Below are 18,187 nucleotides of genomic sequence, written 5' to 3' on the forward strand. Positions count from 1 at the left end.
AATTATTGTTTCCAACTGTAGTAATCTGTAAATATTAAATAGGGTGGGAAAACGATTTCTTGTAACTGTTTAAAATGTATGTAAATAAATGTATAATCTTTTCAAATACTACTTTTTATTGGAATTCATGTAGAAGGACTGCCTGGTCAACAAAATGTCTCAATTTTCCTTCCACCCATACAAGTAGCATCTCATTCAACTCCATTCCGTCAGCCTTCAGAACCTAGTCTGTGTCAGGTCCAGCCCGAGCTAGACAAGCAGGGATTATTTTAAAGATGGGGGTTTGAAACACAGATAACCGTGTTCGGGGTCACACAGTGAGTGGAGGCTGACCAGAGAAAGCAGTGCTCGGCTCTCCTAGCTTGTGCCAAATTTTCTGCCTTTTAGAGGCTCAAAACCAGTGTGGGGACAAGTTTGGCCTCGAAATGGAACGCCGCAAAGTCAACACGCGATGAGTTTTGACGGGATGTTCTGTAGGGACTGCAATGCTGCATATAAGTTGGGGACAAGATTTACTGGATCCGACAGCGGATCTCTTTATGGGATACTGATGCTCGAAGACGGCCGGTAGGCTGCCGAGGGCGGTAGACGGAAAAGATCGTCAGGCGGGTGTGCAGGACAGGTCCGGGGACGCCCTAAAAGCTTGGGCTGGACTAGCGGAGGGGGCGCAGACGCACTTGGTTGGGAAGGGTTGCCGGGCGATCAAGCGTGGTTCCGGGAAGTCCTCGGGGTCCGGAGGGGGCGGCCCCCATGAAGCGCCCTGGGAGGCCTCCGGGTATGGACCGCTGGGTGAGGGCAGCCTGGGCGCGCGGCGGTTGCTGGGGGCTGGGCGGCTCCTCCAACCCAGCTGCGCGTAGCAACCAGCGCGCAGCAACCCGTCCGTAGCAACCCTCCCGCGGCGCCGCCACCGCCCCTAGCAACCCACCCGCGGGGGCGGTGGGGAGCAGCGGGCGCGCGGACCAATGGATGCGGAGCGGTGGGAGCGCGATGGCCAATGGGCGGCGGCGACAGTGCGAAGTGCTGTTGCGGGGCTGGGCCGCTGCGCCAGGCTAGCCCCCAGCGCCCCCAGCGGCCGCCGCGCGGGTGTGGACAAGGTCGCTGCTCTCGGGGCAGCGGGATGGAGGCGTCGCGCTGGCGGCCGGCGCCCCGCGGGGACAGGTCAGGAGCGGTGGCGACGAGCGGAGGCTGAAGGGGGCCGTAGCGGTCCGGGCTGGGAGCCGAGGGGAGTGCGGGAGGCTGGGCGGCGGGAGACGAGTGGGGGCGGCGTGCGGGCAGGGGGCCGCCCGCGCCGAGGGCCGGCTCGTGTCCAGTCGCGCCGGCACCCGCGGGGTGGGTCCGGCCTCGTCAGAACGCGTCCGTCAGGGGCTGCTCCGCCTGGGCCGGGGGTGCAGGGTGGTTCCGGGGGCCAGCGGAGCGGCCGTGGTGGTGGCGGCATCCCGCCCCAGGGCCAGTGCTCCGGAGGGGTGAGCGCGGGCCGGGCCGGGCCTGTAGGTTCGGCCGGGATCCCGAAGCGTGGATGCGGGCGGGTGGGGTGGAATCACGGCTTCGCCTGGACCCGAGCCCGTACACGCCGCCCACGCCCGCCTGCTGCCCGGTACCGCCTGGTCGCGGGTCAGCAGCTGAAAACCACTCTAAAGCTTGTCGCCCAGGTGGCCTTGACGCGGACAAGACCCGTTTTTCTCTTTCGTCGGGTTTTATTTACGTGAGAGCAGCGCTCTGTGAAGTTGGTTTACTGCTTTTTTTTTTTTTCTTTTCCCTGAAGTCAAGAGAAGAAGAATCTGCGTTTCCAGGTATAAATATGGAAGCGCCAGGAGGAGATCCCGTTAAAATTCAGCATCCTCGTTGAATTCGGATGGTGCTCGCTCACTTGTGGGGCATTCGGTCAGTCTTAAGTGAGTGAATTTAAGGCAGTAAATTTCCCGGCTACCAGATGTATGGTGTGACTCATGATTTTTGGAAGGAGAAATGGAATTGACTTTGAAATTGAGACCAGGAGGCAAAGAGGTTTTTAAGTTTTTGGACCTGAAGTTTCAATGGATAATTTTAAAGTTTGTCCCTCTTTTTCTTCCCAAAGAAACCAGCTCTTTAATTTTAAAGTGGACCTCAAAGGGGAATGCGTGAGTCACCAAGTGTTTCTTCCGCTGTAGGTTCAGTCACTGGTTAACTGACTTGTTGCCGAGAGGGAGTGGAATTAATGTCTCGGACTTTTTTGGCTTCCGGTTGTGTGTTTAGGACGTTTTTGCTGAAATACATGGACAGAGTCTTTGGTGTTAGTACCTTTCAGTGTGAAGGACAGCATCTGACTTTCAAGTTTCCCGAGACTTTTTTTTTTTTTCTTCTTTGAATGATGACACCATTTTCCCATGAGGCAGAGTTATTTTCAACAAAGTAGAAAAATTATGAACAAACACTACTTCAGACATTTTTCCTGTATCTGAAATATTTAGTGGAAATTGGAGATGGGATTGGAAACGGCACTCTCAGATCCTTGGCTGAGGTTAGGTGCTTGTACTGTAGATTCCCCTGGAGATGACAGTGGTCGGCTAGTTGCTGGAACTTGAGCCTCTCTGGCCTTCTGTTCCTGATACAGGGTTGAAGATGTGATGAGAGAGACTTCTCCACGTGATGTGACCTTGTGACCCAGGGTTGACTGAGAAAGTCCTAGTGTATGGTTTGTCCATATGCTGTGATTTTTCTGCAGAAATACAAACAGCAGTGATGGCTGGAGGTTATGTCTTGGCCAGGCTTGTTATCCTCTCTCAAGTTCTCTCTTTTTCAAAGGCTTCATCAGATGAACTAATTGTTGGCAGACAGACTTACCCAGTGCTTAGAAATACTTAGATTAACTAATACGTGACTACAGTATGTTTGGCAGATATCAAAAGCTACAGTAAAAGCCTAATAACGTCTAACATGCGTGTATTTCTTCAAATACGAAGGCTACATAGAGACCTAGGAAGGAGAGAAGAATCCCTGTAATAAATTTCCTTTCCACGCAGACAGACTCAGACGTTTTTGGAATACTTTTCGTTTCTGGCTTCTCTTATTCTTTCCTATGGAAATGCTGCTGTTTTCCCTGCCTTTGTGCCCACTGAAAGAAGAAGTTAACATTTCTTCTTACCAAGAGGAAAAGTATGCTTGAGTTACTCAGAAGAGGAGCTGAAGCTGCCTTGCTTCTCCATGTTTGAGGATTTTAGGACTAGAAGGGGCCTTGATAATCCTTAGTTCTATTCAAGAGTAGTTCTCAGTGGAATTGTTAAGGCTTCTTTCCAACTAAAATTTCCTGTGGTCTGCTTTTACTTCCTCTGAGTCAGTTCGCTAGGAAGCAGCTCTTTGTGCTAAGTCCGTGCTGCCTCGTCAGACTTTCTTACTGTTAGTAGAGGCCGCACCACGCTCCTGTCCCGGCTGGAGCTGGAATCTGCTGACGCTTGGGAAGAGACACACTGCCCACATTCCGATGGCTGTGCTGTCTTGATTAACTCTTAGTGCTCGTTATGAGTCTTGATAGTGAGGATTGGCATCTCTGACCCTTTGCTTTAGAACTTCTGTGACAACATTAACGATTATCGTTGTATCATAGAAGTCACGAGGACCCCTGGAAGGCCACAGTTCTGAAGGGGATTGCATTAGTACTTTAGTTGTTTATCAGGTGGCCCTTGCTGTTTTACCACAAGGCATTGTGGCGAGGGGGAAGCGCTGGAGGCTTCCACTGGGTTCCTGAGCTCTTGTCCCAGCTTTTCCACTGTCCAGCAGTGCGATGTTGAAGCACTCATCTACTTCTTTGGCTTCAGTTTTCTCCTCTGGAATAATAGGGCTTCTTCAGATTCCCTCCATGATTTATACTGAATTAAGAAAATAACATATTTTTAACTGCACATAGCTCAGATGTCCAAAGGTACAAAATGATATTCAGTGGAAAGTATGTCTTCTTTTCTCATTGTCTTCGTGTCACTTAGTTCGTTCATTGGCAGGTTTCTTAGGGGGATCTTCCAAAGGTATTCTGTATATTAAGTAATCTCTTCATTTTCCTTTCCTCCTCTTAAAACGTGATGATTTTGAGGGCTTCCCTGGTGGCGCAGTGGTTGAGAGTCCGCCTGCCGATGCAGGGGACACGTGTTCGTGCCCCGGTGCGGGAAGATCCCACATGCCGCGAGCGGCTGGGCCCGTGAGCCGTGGCCGCGGAGCCTGCGCTCCGCAATGGGAGAGGCCACAACAGGGAGAGGCCCGCGTACCAGGGGGAAAAAAAAAAAGTGATGATTTAGAGTTTTAGGGTAGAATACGATAATCTAAACTCTGATATCTGCATTCGTCATGGGCAAGATATATTTTTAGACTGTGAACTATAGTTCCTTCAGGTTTTTTTTTTTCCGTGATAATTAATGTGTAGAAAATAAGGCTTGTAGGAAGAAAACAAGAATTATTTTTCAGACAAGCTTCCTGAAAAATAAATCATTGCTTCTTAGATTTGCTGGAAGAAATGTCAATAAATATATAGTTTGCCTTTGATTTTAGGTTTTAGAATGAAGCAAGTTTATAGAGGGTTGACTTGTTTTCCAATTGAAATTCAGTGTAATTTTGTTACGGCAATTTGATATGTCATATAAGCCAGGGGCAAAGTAGAAGGAGATGTTTTGACTGAGTGAAGTTGGCAAGCTGTGCTTTTAAAAAGGGAGCTCTGTCAAGATGAAACGATCAATAATGATGGCTTACATTTGTGTATCCTTTGCAGTGTTCTTAGAGCTTTCATGTACATGATCTCTTTTGAGCTTCACAACTCTGAAGAAAGCACGGCCCCTGTTATCTTTGTTTTATAGATAGGGAAATTAAGGCTCGGAAAGGGTGTGATATAGCTAAGTTACAAGACAAGTAAATGATGTAATCAAAACTAAAATCTAGAAGTAAAACTGGGCTTTTGACTTCTAGTCTCTGCTCTTCTTTTTCTCAATTATTATCAAAATATGTGTTCCAGATATTTCTGGATGCCATTTGTGCACATAAATGATTACAACTGATACTGATTACATCCTAGTAATTATTTTTAGGGGAAACAGTTGAAGAAATTGGACATTTTAGCAAAGTACAAATGAGTATTAATTTCATCCAATGGAATGGGAGTGGAAATATTTATTTGGTGTTGTTAGGCAAAAAAATGTACTTTCACCTTTACACAAGAGAGAAGGGAAATAAGTAACATTACTGGAGAGAAACTATAACCCCTGAGGAAAGGAGAATCCAGCAAAAGGTGGAGTGCACTGTGATTCTGAGTAATGTCCTTTTTTAAATCTATAAAGAATAAATGGGGGGACTTCCCTGGTGGTTCGGTGGTTAAAAATCCACCTGCTAATGCAGGGGACATGGGTTTGAGCCCTGGTCCGGGAAGATCCCACATGCCGCGGAGCAACTAAGCCCGTGTGCCACAACTACTGAGCCCACGTGCCACAACTACTGAGCCCGCACGCCTAGAGCCTGCATCAAGAGAAGCCACCGCCGTGAGAAGCCTGCGCACTGCAACGAAGAGTAGCCCTCACTCGCTGCGTGACTAGAGAAAGCCCACGCGCAGCAACGAAGACCCAACCCAGCCAAAAAGAAAAAAAAAAAAAGAATAAATGGGTTCTTGAACTTCTGGATCGAGTCATTCATTTTAAATAACCTTTCTGTTTGGCTCGCTTAAAAGAATGCTTTTTGCTTTTGCTCTGTGGGACATGCAAAATGGAGAGGGCTTCATGTAAAGCAGTTTTCCTTGCTGCATTCTCTGGGGCCAAATGAATCATCTGATCGGTTGCCAAGTTTTCCTTCTCATTGCCTCTCTCTCCCCAAGCAATTCTCCCTTCTCTCTGCTTGTCTCTACTAAATGGGCTTCTTCGGAAATGGATCTTCATTCTCTAGCGTCAATTAAGTTAGCTCCAGATTGTGGCAGTCGTTCAAGTAGAAGACAGCTGAGCCTAGAATATTAACCGTTCTCTGCTGATGAGGGGGGTTAGATTTCTAAGGAGTCTTTCTGGCAGTTCGTATTGATCTTTATGTGCCTTTTCCCAGAAGCAATGTTTCGTTCCAGCCAGATGTGCTCTTAGGTCTCAGTGCACGTGAAAATGTGGCCTCCTATATTGACATTTGGGATTTGGACAAGGTGAATCTATTTGTCAGTTGACTGAGAGAAAATTCCTTTTTTAATAGCTGTTGACCCCCCTACCTGACCCTGTAATCAGTTCAGACACAGTGAAATCTGATGACTCTTTTCCGGTAGTATTTATACCGTAGTCAGCCACTCCCAAGGGCTTCTTCAGAACCCATTCACTAGCTTCGAAATTCTGCCGCCTAAAAGTACCAGTGTGGGGGGGAAAGTACCAGCGAACTGGCATTTTGACTGAAAAGATTCTTGGGAGACTTACTGAAATACCATAATAATGAAATCCCAGACTCCCTGCTGACCATTTGAATATTTGTGGTCCAGAGGTGCAGGTCTGCAGGCTGAGGCAGGTGGCACTGGGACTTGTGGTTGAATTCTAGCTCTTCCACTCCTCTGCTGTCTGACCTTGAGCAGATGGCTTCCGCTCTGAGTGTGATACCTCTGTGAAATGGGATTGTAGGTTTATTGTGAGAATTAGATGAGATGGGATGTAGAGTATTTAATGTAGTTTCTGGCACGCAGTAGTTATTTACTAAATGGAACTGTACTGCACCTGGCAATGTGACAATGTATTAATGTTTCAATATCAATAAAAATTCAAAATTTTGAAGATTTATTTAATACAAGGAGAAATCTAGAAATGTTTAGGTTTCCAGCATTAGAAAGGCTATAAAGAAGTTTTAAAAAGGTGGTAATATCATGGTGAAATTATTATTATTATTTTTTTTTTGTGGTACGCGGACCTCTCACTGTTGTGGCCTCTCCCGTTGCGGAGCACAGGCTCCAGATGCGCAGGCTCAGCGGCCATGGCTCACGGGCCCAGCCGCTCCGCGGCATGTGGGATCTTCCCAGACCAGGGCACGAACCCGCGTCCCCTGCATCGGCAGGCGGACTCTCAACCACTGCGCCACCAGGGAAGCCCATGGTGAAATTATTTAAAGTCCTGTCAGTGAAGACAAGATTAAGGTAATACATTTGTTTGTAGGCTTAAAAAAGTTGTCATGTAGGGACTTCCCTGGCGGTGCAGTGGTTAAGACTGTGCGCTTTCACAGCAGGGGACACGGGTTGGATCCCTGGTCAGGGAACTGAGATCCTGCATGCCATGCGGTGTGGCTAAAAAAACAAAAAAAGTTGTAGAGCAAAAATCTTATATGATAGCAGTCGTTGCATTTATTGAGTGCTTATATGGGCTAAATCTCATTTAATCTTCACAGTAACTTTCTGATTTAGTGCTCAGTTATCCTCATTTTGTAGATGAGGTTAAGTTGTGTTAGAAACCACTCTAACCACAGACCCGTGCTTCCCTAAATGGGGAATTTGACCCTTTCGTTTGGTCTGCGCCGGGGGTCAGCAAACCTATCCTGTAAGGAACCAAATGATAAATATTTTGTACTTTGTGGGCCATACGGTCTCTGTCCCAGCTACTCAGCTTTGCTGTTCTAGGGTAAAAGCAGCTGTAGGGAATACATAAAGGAATGTGCAGTAAATGAAAGAGTGTGGCTGTTTCAGTAAGGCTTTAGCTATAGACAGTAAAATTGAATTTGATATAACTTGTGCATGTCATAAAATATTATTATTCTGATTTTTTTTTTAACCTTTTAAAAATGAAAAAAACATTCTTAGCTTACGGGCAATACGGACATACGCAGTGGGCTGAATTTGGCCCAGAGGCTGTAGTTTGCAGACCCCTGTGCTGAGTTACAAGATAAGGATGTTTCTTCCTGGACAGTCATATTTATTCATATTATGAATATTATTATAAGACAGAAGTGGGGTTTTTGTTAAAATAGAGCCAGTAATAATGTAATGTAGCATGCAAAGTTAAATTAATTTTCAGGGTAAAACTTGAGGTTCTAAAGATAGAGTGTTGTAGATGGTTTCTTTGGGCTATACTTCCCCTCCTTTCCCTATGAAATTACTCTCTTCAGCTGTTAGAGGCACTTTGATGGAAATATTGCCTGAACAAACCGACATAAGCATCAGTGTGCCAATAATAGATTATTAGATATAAAATTAGACTTTAAAGGCTATTTATATGTCCATACGTTGGAGGGAAGTGATGACTAGTGACTGGTTCTGTGAGATCACAAAAGTAAAACATGGGGTATGGAAAGCTTTCCTGTTTCACTACTCTTGTTTCTGATTTACAGCTGCTGTTGTAATTACTAATTATAATTATAAATGTATAATTACTCATACCCTTTTACTCTCAAAAATGTCTGGTTTGGAAAAGAAGGTTTTGTTGATACCCTACCTTTGAGGCGACTTGTTGACAGTTTGTGTATATCCTGGAGTTCTGTGCCTGTGGACATCACACACATCTTTTTTTTTTTTTTTTCCCCACTTGGAAAAATATAATCTTTATATACTGAAAATACAGTATATATACTGTACCTTACTTTTAATAGCTATATTGAGGTATAATTTACATACTGAAAAATACACCCATTTTAAGTATGCAATTCAGTAGTTCTTAGCATATTTGCAGAGTTTTGCAACTATTACCAAAATCTAATCTTAGAACATTCCCATCATACACACCCCCCCACCAAAGAAACCTGCCCATTTACAGTCATTCCCTTGTCCCCTCCCCTACTCCTAGCCCAAGACAGCCACTAATCTACTTTCTGCCTCTACGGATTTGCCTCCTCTGGACATTTCATATAAGTGGAATTGTATGATACGTGGTATTTAGTGACTGGATTCTGTGACTGTGACTTAGCAAAATGTTTCTGCGGTTCATTCATGTTATTATGTGCTGCATATATCAGTACTTCATTCCTTTTTATTGCTGAATAATATTCTCTTGTATGGCTACGCCACGTTTTGTTTATCCATTCAGTTAATTGATGGGCATTTGAATTGTTTCCACTTTTTGGCTATACCGAGTAATACTGCTGTATGACCACTCGTGTCCAGGTCTTTGTGAGAACATGTATTCTCACTTCTCTTGCGTATACATCCAGGTAGGGCTGTCGGGTCATGTGGTGACTCTGTTTTACAGCTTGAGGAACTGTCAGACTGCTTTCCAGAATGGCTGCGGCAGTTTATGGGACCACCAACAAGTTTCCCTGCATCCTCGCCAATGCTTGTTATTGTCTGTCTTTTTCATTATTGTTGTCCTAGTGGATGTGAAATAGCATCTCATTGTGGTTTTGATTTGTTTCCCTAACGATGAATAATACGAAGTTTTGTTTTTTTTTAATTAATTTATTTATTTTTGTTGCATTGGGTCTTCGTGGCTGCGCAGGCTTTCTCGTTGCGGCGAGTGGAGGCTAGTCTTCCTTGCTGTGCGCGGGCTTCTCATTGCGGCGGCTTCTCCTGCTGCAGGGCTTGGGCTCTAGGCGTGCGGGTCGCAGTAGTTGTGGCAGGCGGGCTCAGTAGTGGCTCGCGGGCTCTAGAGCGCAGGCTCAGTAGTTGCGCACGGGCTCCGCGGCATGTGGGATCTTCCCGGACCAGGGCTCGAACCCGTGTCCCCTGCATTGTCAGGCGGATTCTTAACCACTGCACCACCAGGGAAGTCCCTATGAAGCATTTTTTTCATGTGTTTATTGGTCACTCCTGTATTTTTAGAGAAATGTTTATTCATTTACTTCGCCCAGTTTTAATTGGGTTATTTGTCTTTTCATTACTTAATTGTAAGAGTTCTATGTATATTCTGGATGCAAGTGCCTATCAGATTAACGCTTTGCAAATATTATCTCACCTATAGATCGTATTTTCAATTGCTCATAGTGTCATTTGACATGTGAATATTTTTTATTTTGATGTACACGTAGTCCAATTAGTTAATTTTTCTCTTTATTCCTTTTGCTTTTGATGTTGTGTCTAAGAAGTCAGTGCCTAGCCCAAGCCTACAAAGATTTACTCCTGTGTTCTAAGGGTTTCAAAGTTGTAGCTCTTATATTTAGGTCTTTGATCCATTTTGAGTTAATTTTTATGTATGCTGTGAGGTAGAGGTCCAGATTCATCCTTCTGCATGTGGATATCCAGTTGCCCTAGGACCGTTTGTTGAAAAACTGTTGAGCCTTTTTTTTTTTTAGTAAATATTTTTTATTCATTTTAATTAGATTTTAAGCTGCTTCTCTCTTTGGAGGCTTTTAAAAAGAAAACCGAATTAGGTCCACTTCAATGTCCACTGATTTTCTTTTATGAAACTTGTATGATGCCAGCAGGTCATACCTTAGCTCCGCAATAATATCTATCTTGATTTTCTGTTCTGCAGCTTTCTTTTGAATATGTTCTCTAGTGAGGATTTGTGTAAAGAATATACTGCTGTTCTTGCCATTTCCAAAGCAGTCTTCAGAAAGGCCATATCTGTCCCTTTATTATTTTTGGTCCCAAAGGGAGGATTCATAATTACTGTATCAAGTGACTTGGACATTCTGTTAGATAATGAGCACACATCACACTGAACCACGTCAACGTTTGTTAACTCAGACTCTTCTACATTCCTATTAAATATTTCCAGTGCATCTTCATCTATGGCAAATCCAACACACAGCCCTGCTCCCAGCATTGCAGTTCCGATGCTAAGCACTCCACAGCCACATCCTAGATCTGCAACCACTTTATTTTCAGTGTCATCATGTGTGTTATGAATTGTATAGAGCATACATGCTGCAATGTGCGGCCTGGTTGGATGCTGTTCTAGAAGGAGCTTGGGCTTTTCGAATCCATCCACTTGTTGCGGGTGACTGTCTAGTTCCCTAAGCCTTAATTTCTTCATGTTTTAAAAAGTGTGCGTTGGCAGGGTTTAACGGCGCTGGATCTGCAGAGGAACCTACTTCACCTGGATCTCCCCGCCAACTCTGATCCCCTGCCCCCTTTTCAGCGCTGCGGGCTGAGGGCCAGCCTGGGAACGCAGGGCACGAAAAGTACACCCGGCTCAGGCGGTTCTCGCTCTCCTCCCCGCGCCAGCGGTGGGCAGAGTCCTCGGCCGGCCTTCGACCCGCCTCCAGGGTACCCCGGGCCGAGATTGGACTGGAGTCGCTGAGGGCTCCTCACGCCGCGTCTCTGCCTGAGCCTTTTTTTTCGGTACGCGGGCCTCTCACTGTTGTGGCCTCTCCGGTTGCAGAGCACAGGTTCCGGGCACGCAGGCTCAGCGGTGGCCATGGCTCACGGGCCCACGGGCCCAGCCGCTCCGCGGCATGTGGGATCTTCCCGGACCGGGGCACGAACCTGCGTCCCCGGTATCGGCAGGTGGACTCCCAACCACTGCGCCACCAGGGAAGCCCTGCCTGAGCCTATTTTTTAAACCAAAGTGTCAGAGATTGCTTTACAACTCAGTACTTTAGATTCACCTTATTCTTTTTAATGACCACAAAGTATCATTTTTCATAAATGTAACTTATTAATTGCTCACCTGTTGACAGACATGAATATTATGTTCAGTTTTTTCCTTTTGAAAACAGACAGTAATGCTTGTTATATGTATCTTTGTTGTTAAATGTATCTTTGTATGTTTGGCCGAGTATTTTGTAAATTTAGTATGTTTGGAGATGCAGAGTTTAAATTTTGGTTAAGGCTGCTAAATTTCCCTCCAAAAAGGTTATAAAGTTTTTCTTTAACAGATTATGAATGCCCATTTTGAAGCGGAGCAATTGTCCATTCTTGTTGCTCAGTCCCTTGTATGCACAAAATTAGTGCCCAGTAGGCACCTAGTAAATATTTACAGGTGATAAAGATGAGTGTAAAACTGAGGGGCTATTTGCAATTTGGATCAGAGTCAGTTTAAGCTGATCAGGTAAGGCAAGAATATACAGTTGACCCTTGAACAACATGGGTTTGAACTGAGTGGGCCCACTTACTTGCAGATTTTTTTTCAATAAATATGTACTGCAGTACTACACGATCTGTGGTTGGTTGTTCAGTTGAATCCTAGGATGGGGAACCTCAGATACAGAGGGCCGGCTGTAAGGTTATATTCAGATGTTGGACTGATTTTTGACTTGAGGAAGTTCGACACCCCTAACCCTCACATCCTTCAAGGGTCAAAGCAGTATTCAACAGCTAACAGCAAATTGATATATCAAAGTAGGAACAGTGGTAGCCAAGATTATGTAGCAAACAGAGCATCATTCTTTGTAGATGAAACAAAGCTTGTTGTTTGTTGAGTCCAAGATTTTCTGGCAATTGTAATAGGGAGTTGCCACAGAAACTTTATCAGAAGTATATAATAAAATAAATTTTGATTGACAAGTGCAAGAGATCTGGTTAGAAAAATATAGTTGAATGTGTAATGGGACGATATGCCACCTTGGAGGTGCTACAATTATTAATCATTTGGCTCTCAAATGCATTTTGATAAAAAAATGAACAGTGCAGTGAGTTCAAATTTGAGAATGTGTTTAAAAATCATTGCTGCCAGCTTTTGTCATGTAGAATAATGATCTCAGACTGACTATTTCCGGCCAGCAAACAGACTAAAGGTCTGTTATATGATATAACCAATACTACAGTATAGTTTGAAACTTTGTCCCAATGAAACACATAACTGACAGAGGAAAATAAATGAGAAAACAAAAGAACAGAGCAGAAGCCTCTATCATCCCAGCAACTGGATTGATTGTGCCTCTAAGAGATTTACCTTTCTGATAGTAGACTACGGTATGTGTTCAGCCAGTAGTGTAGGTTCTGTTTTATTAAATCTGTGAAAGTTTCATTTGAGGCTTAAAACTAAAAAACAGTAACAGTTTTTTCCTTTAAAAAAATCATTTTAGGCTTACAGTAACCACTGTTGAAATTATTTCTCATAATTAGGCAAGGTAACAGGTTATTCTTTAAAATTTTATTAATTATTTTCCATAGTCATACAGCTATAAAATGGGGATGATAATATCTTTTACCTACTTCAAAGTCAAATCAAGGGATGATTAATTAGAGTATTTCATTAAGTCATAAGTAAGAGGAATGTTTTTCATGTACCTTTAAAATTCATTCATCACGGGACTTCTCTGGTGATGCAGTGGTTAAGAATCTGCCTGCCAGTGCTGGGAACAAGGGTTTGAGCCCTGGTCCAGGAGGATCTCACATGCCATGGAGCAACTAAGCCCGTGCGCCACAACTACTGAAGCCTGTGCACCTAGAGCCTGTGCTCCACAACAGGAGAAGCCACCACAATGAGAAGCCCGCGTACTGCAATGCAGAGTAGCCCCCGCTCGCCGCAGCTTGAGAAAGCATGCGTGCAGCAACGAAGACCCAATGCAGCCAAAAATAAATAATAAATAAATTATAAAGTTCATTCATCAGACATTTATTTTACGTCCTCCATATTCTAGGCACCACACGCCTTTAGTAATGTTGGTGACGTTAGAAAGTGCTGAGGTTTGTAAGTTTCTTTGGTAATTTTGCTTTTCTTTTGAGTATTAGAAGTGTTTTAATATTTATTTATTTGGCTGCACCGGGTCTAAGTTGCAGCACGTGGGATCTTTAGTTGCGTCATGTGGGATCTAGTTCCCTGACCAGGGATCGAACCCAGGCCCCCTGCATTGGGAGCGCAGAGTCTCAGCTACTGGACCACCAGGGAAGTTCTTGTAACTAGTTTCTGAGACTGAAAAGTATCATTTGTCATTTGTGAAGCAATATTATAGTCAGCGAAGGAGGTGTTCACTCAAGCTGCTGTTAGGAAAGCCATGGGCTGTGCACAGCCTTCATCTGGCAAGTCTTTTCCTGCTGCACTCCTGGCAGGGTTAGTGTTGACTTCCTGCAGAACCGCGGAAGAAGCCTGTTCAGCTCCCCGCATCCGGGTCCAGATTGCAGCTAGGTGCTGGTTACAGCATCCCTATTATCTGGCACAGTGTAGGATGCAGCAAGAAGCACTCCTTGACTGTAGAGCACCAACGAATGTTGTTATTGGCAGCTAGAAATATTTATTTATTTATTTTTTGCAGGCTGAGAGAACTTGACAGGAATGTTAAAAGTGTAGAATAGTCGTGGAATCTAGCAGGTCACTGATACATTACTAAATGCTTCAAATTGTTTGGCAGCATGGTCTGTTAGGCACAGCTGTGGACCAGCAATCGAATGAGTAATGTTTTAAGGTAGGCTCTAAGTTTCTCACATATTTGATCTTGGGCACATTTCTTTATTGTTTCATATCATCCGCCTTCCTTAGAAATACTGCATATGTAATTTAGGTGCTAGAATAAAGGACATGTGGGTTTTAAGTGTACTCAGTACATGACTGTGAAATAGACATTTAGCAAAATGTCTGTTTTCTTTTTTTCCTCTAATTTCTTATTTTGAAAAAAATTAAATACGCTGGAAAGTTGCAAGAAAAGTACAGTTGATAACCTGTGCCCTTCATGTAGATACACTGCCTTTTTAAAAAATTAATTTATTAATTTTTGTCTGCATTAGGTCTTCGTTGCTGTGCGCGGGCTTTCTCTAGTTGTGGCGAGCAGGGGCTACTCTTCGTTGCGGTGCGCGGGCTTCTCATTGTGGTGGCTTCTCTTGTTGCGGTGCACGGGTTCTAGGCGCGCGGGCTTCAGTAGTTGTGGCACGTGGGCTCAGTAGTTGTGGTGCACGGGCTTAGTTGCTCCGCGGCATGCGGGATCTTCCTGGGCCAGGGCTTGAACAAGTGTCCCCTGCATTGGCAGGCGGATTCTTAACCACTGCGCCACCAGAGAAGCCCCTGCAGTTTCTTAATCTGCCATAATTTGCCTTTATTGACTTTGATAATTTTGAAGAGTAGACTGTTGCTCACTGTGAGTTTGTCTGGTGTTTCCTCATGATTAAATCAAGACTATGCATTTTTGGCAAGAATCCTTGGAACTTCCCTGGTGGTCCAGTGGTTAAGACTCTGCACTTCCACTCGGCTGTCAAAAAAAAAAAAAAGCATCCCACAGACCTGATGCTGTGCCCTTCTCAGTGCGTCATATCAGGAGGAACATCATGTTGTTACCTTGCTATTGGTGATGCTAATCTTAATCACTTAGTTAAGATGCTGTCTCCCAGATTTCTCCACTATAAAGGTACTATTTTCCCATTGTAATTAGTAATGATCTTGTGGGAAGATACTTTTTTTTTAACATCTTTATTGGAGTATAATTCTTTTACAGTGGTGTTGGGAAGATATTCTGACACTATGCAAATATCCTCTTTCTCATCGTACTTTCACCTACCAGCTTTAGAATCCATTGATGGTCCTTGCCTGCAGCAGTTATTACTGTAGTATTTCCTAATGGTGATTTTTGATTTCTATCATTCTTTTTATCTTTATTCTCTGGATTTTTTTTTTCTTTCTGTAAGGAAAAGCTGTCCCTTCTCCCCCATTTATTCATTCATTTATTTATTCATTCATATCATTATGGACTCGGATACTCAGAGAAATGTGGCTCCCTCATACTTACTGCCCTATTCCCGTTCTTTCATTATTTCTACCCTGTTCCCACCCAGAAGGGCATTCTCCTGCATGACCACAGTGCTGTTATCGCACACAGGACACTTCCCATTCCTGTTCTTTCCTGATGTGGAGCTCATAGTCTGATATCTTCAGTGCACCAGTGATAGTCTTTACTGTGTGTATGTTGTGGTCCAGAATTCAAGGGCTATGTGTTATGTCTGGTTTCCAGAAATCTCTTAAATTTTCTCTACTTTAACCTAGAACAGTTCTCCAGCCTTTTGTGACGGGGGAGGATCTCTCTTGATATTGATGTTTTTGAAGAGTCCTGACAGTTGTCTTGCAGAATTTCCCTCCATTGGGTTTGATTCCTCCTGAATAGATTTAGGTTAAACATTGTTGGCAGGAATATTACACACATCGTATTGTATTCTTCTCAGTACGTCACATAGGGGATACCTGATATCAGTCTGTCATATCATAGTTGCTGTATCCCATCACTTGGTTAAGGCGATGTCTGTCAGATTTCTTCATTGTAAAGTTACCTTTTCCTCTTTGTAATTAATGTACTCTGTGGGGAGATACTTGAGATCGTGTTGAACATCCTATTTCGCTCAGTGCTTATAGCATCCATCGATGTTTCTTGCAAAAGTCGTTTATTAAATGGTGGTTATAAAATGGTCATATTCTACTTCTGTCATTGATTCTATATTTATTAGTTGATATTAGTCTGGAAGGAAGATCTTTGTTGTGACCTTTATTTATTTACTTAGAGTCAGTATGGATCCTCGGTTTCTGTTTTGAATAACTTTATGGTATAACTCATACGGTTCACCCATTTCAAGTGTACACACTTCTTATGGTTATTAGTATATTTACAAAGATGTGCAACCATCACCACAATCAATTTTAGGACATTTTCATCATCTCAAACAGCTACTCCATGCCCTGTAGCTATTACCCCCCAACTCCCATCCCCCATCCCTAAACAATCACTAATTTACATTGTCCCTAAATTTGCCAATTTCATAAAAACGGAATCATAATATGTGGTCTTTTGTGACTGGTTTCTTTCACTTAGCATAATGTTTTCATGGTTCTCCCATGTTTCAATACTTATTCCTTTTTATGGCTGAATGATATTCTATTGTATAGATGGATGTACCAGGTCCATTCATCAGCTGATGGACATTTGGGCTGTCTGCCTTTCGGCTGTTGTGAATAACGCCGCCATAAAAATTGTTATACACAGAACAATGTAAACATACTTAACACTACTGAACTATACACTTAAAAATGGTTGAGATATTAAATTTTATCATGTGTTTTTTACCACAATAAAAAAAGAAAACAAATTTAAGAAATGTCTGTATGATAGAATATTATATAGCCATTTAATGTAATATTTTTAATACTTTTATAATAATAAAAAGATGCTTATGGTATAATCTTACGTTAAAAAGATGCAAAAGTCATAAATATTTCAAATATGTAAATGTAACTAAATTTATAGAAACATTTGGAAGGGTGTTTGCTGCAGGTAGTGGTGATCATCTCAAGATGATAGAATTATGAAAAAACGTTTCTTTTTCTTTACAAATTTTAATAAGATTTACGAAATGGGTATGTATTATTTTTATAATCGATGTAGAACACATATACTATTTCAGAATTCCTTTCTATTAAAGGGATAATATGCTGTAAAGAAAAAAATGTGTATAAGTTTGGGTGTGGGTATATGTCTTTTCATTTCTCTTGGCTATATGCCTAGGAGTAGAATTTCTGAGTCATATGGTAACTTTATGTTGAAACATTTTAAGAATTGCCAGACTGTTTTCCCAAGTGTCTGCACCATTTTACATTCCCACCAGCAGTAAATGAGGATTCTGATTTCTCTATAGCCTCACCAACACTTGTTATTATCTGTCTTTTATCATAGCCATCCTGGTGGGTATGAAGTGGTATCTCATTGTGTTTTTTTGTTTTAATTTATTTTTTATTTTTGGCTTCGTTGGGTCTTTGTTGCTGCGCGCGGCTTTCTCTAGTTGTGGTGAGCAGGGGCTACTCTTCGTTGCGGTGCACGGGCTTCTCATTGCGGTGGCTTCTCTTGTCGCAGAGCATGGGCTCTAGGTGTGTGGGCTTCAGTAGTTGTGGCACTCAGTAGTTGTGTCTCTTGGGCTCTAGAGCACAGGCTCAGTAGTTGTGGCGCACAGGCTTAGTTGCTCCGCGGCATGTGGGATCTTCCCGGACCAGGACTCAAACCCGTGTCCCCTGCCTTGGCAGGTGGATTCTTAACCACTGTGCTACCAGGGAAGCCCTGTCTCATTGTGGTTTTGATTTACATTTCTTGATGACTAATGTTGTTAGGAATCTTTTCATGTGCTTATTGGCCATTTGTGTATCTACTTTGGAGAAACGTCTGTTCAGATCCTTTGCACATTTTAAAAATTAGGTTGTCTTTTGGTGGTTGAGTTGTAAGAGTTCTTTGTATATTCTGAATACTAGACCCTTATCAGATATATGATTTGCAAATATTCTCTCCCATTTTGTGGTTGTCTTTTCACCTTCTTGATAATGTCCTTTGATGACCAGAGTTTTAAATTTTGATGAAGTCCAATTTAACTGTCTTTTGTTACACATGCTTTTGGTGTCATCTAAGAATCAATTTTCAGATTCAGGGTCATGAAGATTTTTTTTTAATTAACTAATTTATTTTT

The 18,187-nt window shown here is 43.1% G+C and overlaps 1 protein-coding gene and 1 pseudogene across 3 annotated transcripts in view; one reads left to right on the forward strand and one right to left on the reverse strand.

Moving 5' to 3' along the window:
• The first annotated feature begins 979 nt into the window (after positions 1-979).
• Positions 980-18,187, forward strand: part of TULP3 (TUB like protein 3) — a 47,736-nt gene continuing 30,528 nt past the window's right edge. Inside the window, exons 1-2 of one of the 3 annotated variants that reach the window (XM_089920142.1) lie at positions 1,071-1,158; positions 1,763-1,892. Coding sequence is in view for 2 of the 3 variants with exons in the window: in XM_089920141.1 (XP_089776267.1) it covers positions 995-1,158 (164 nt within the window). In the remaining variant the exon portion in view is untranslated. Of the gene's footprint in view, positions 1,159-1,762; positions 1,893-18,187 lie in introns of all 3 variants that reach the window. The other 2 variants (XM_089920141.1, XM_022577309.2) reach the window with 2 other exon arrangements.
• On the reverse strand, positions 10,157-11,480 carry LOC111176628 (rRNA N(6)-adenosine-methyltransferase METTL5 pseudogene; annotated as a pseudogene).

The sequence above is a fragment of the Delphinapterus leucas genome, chromosome 11, assembly GCF_059928025.1.
Source record: "Delphinapterus leucas isolate spDelLeu-1000000601 "Yukka" chromosome 11, BTC_Dleu_Yukka2, whole genome shotgun sequence".
Taxonomy (NCBI): Eukaryota; Metazoa; Chordata; class Mammalia; order Artiodactyla; family Monodontidae; genus Delphinapterus; species Delphinapterus leucas.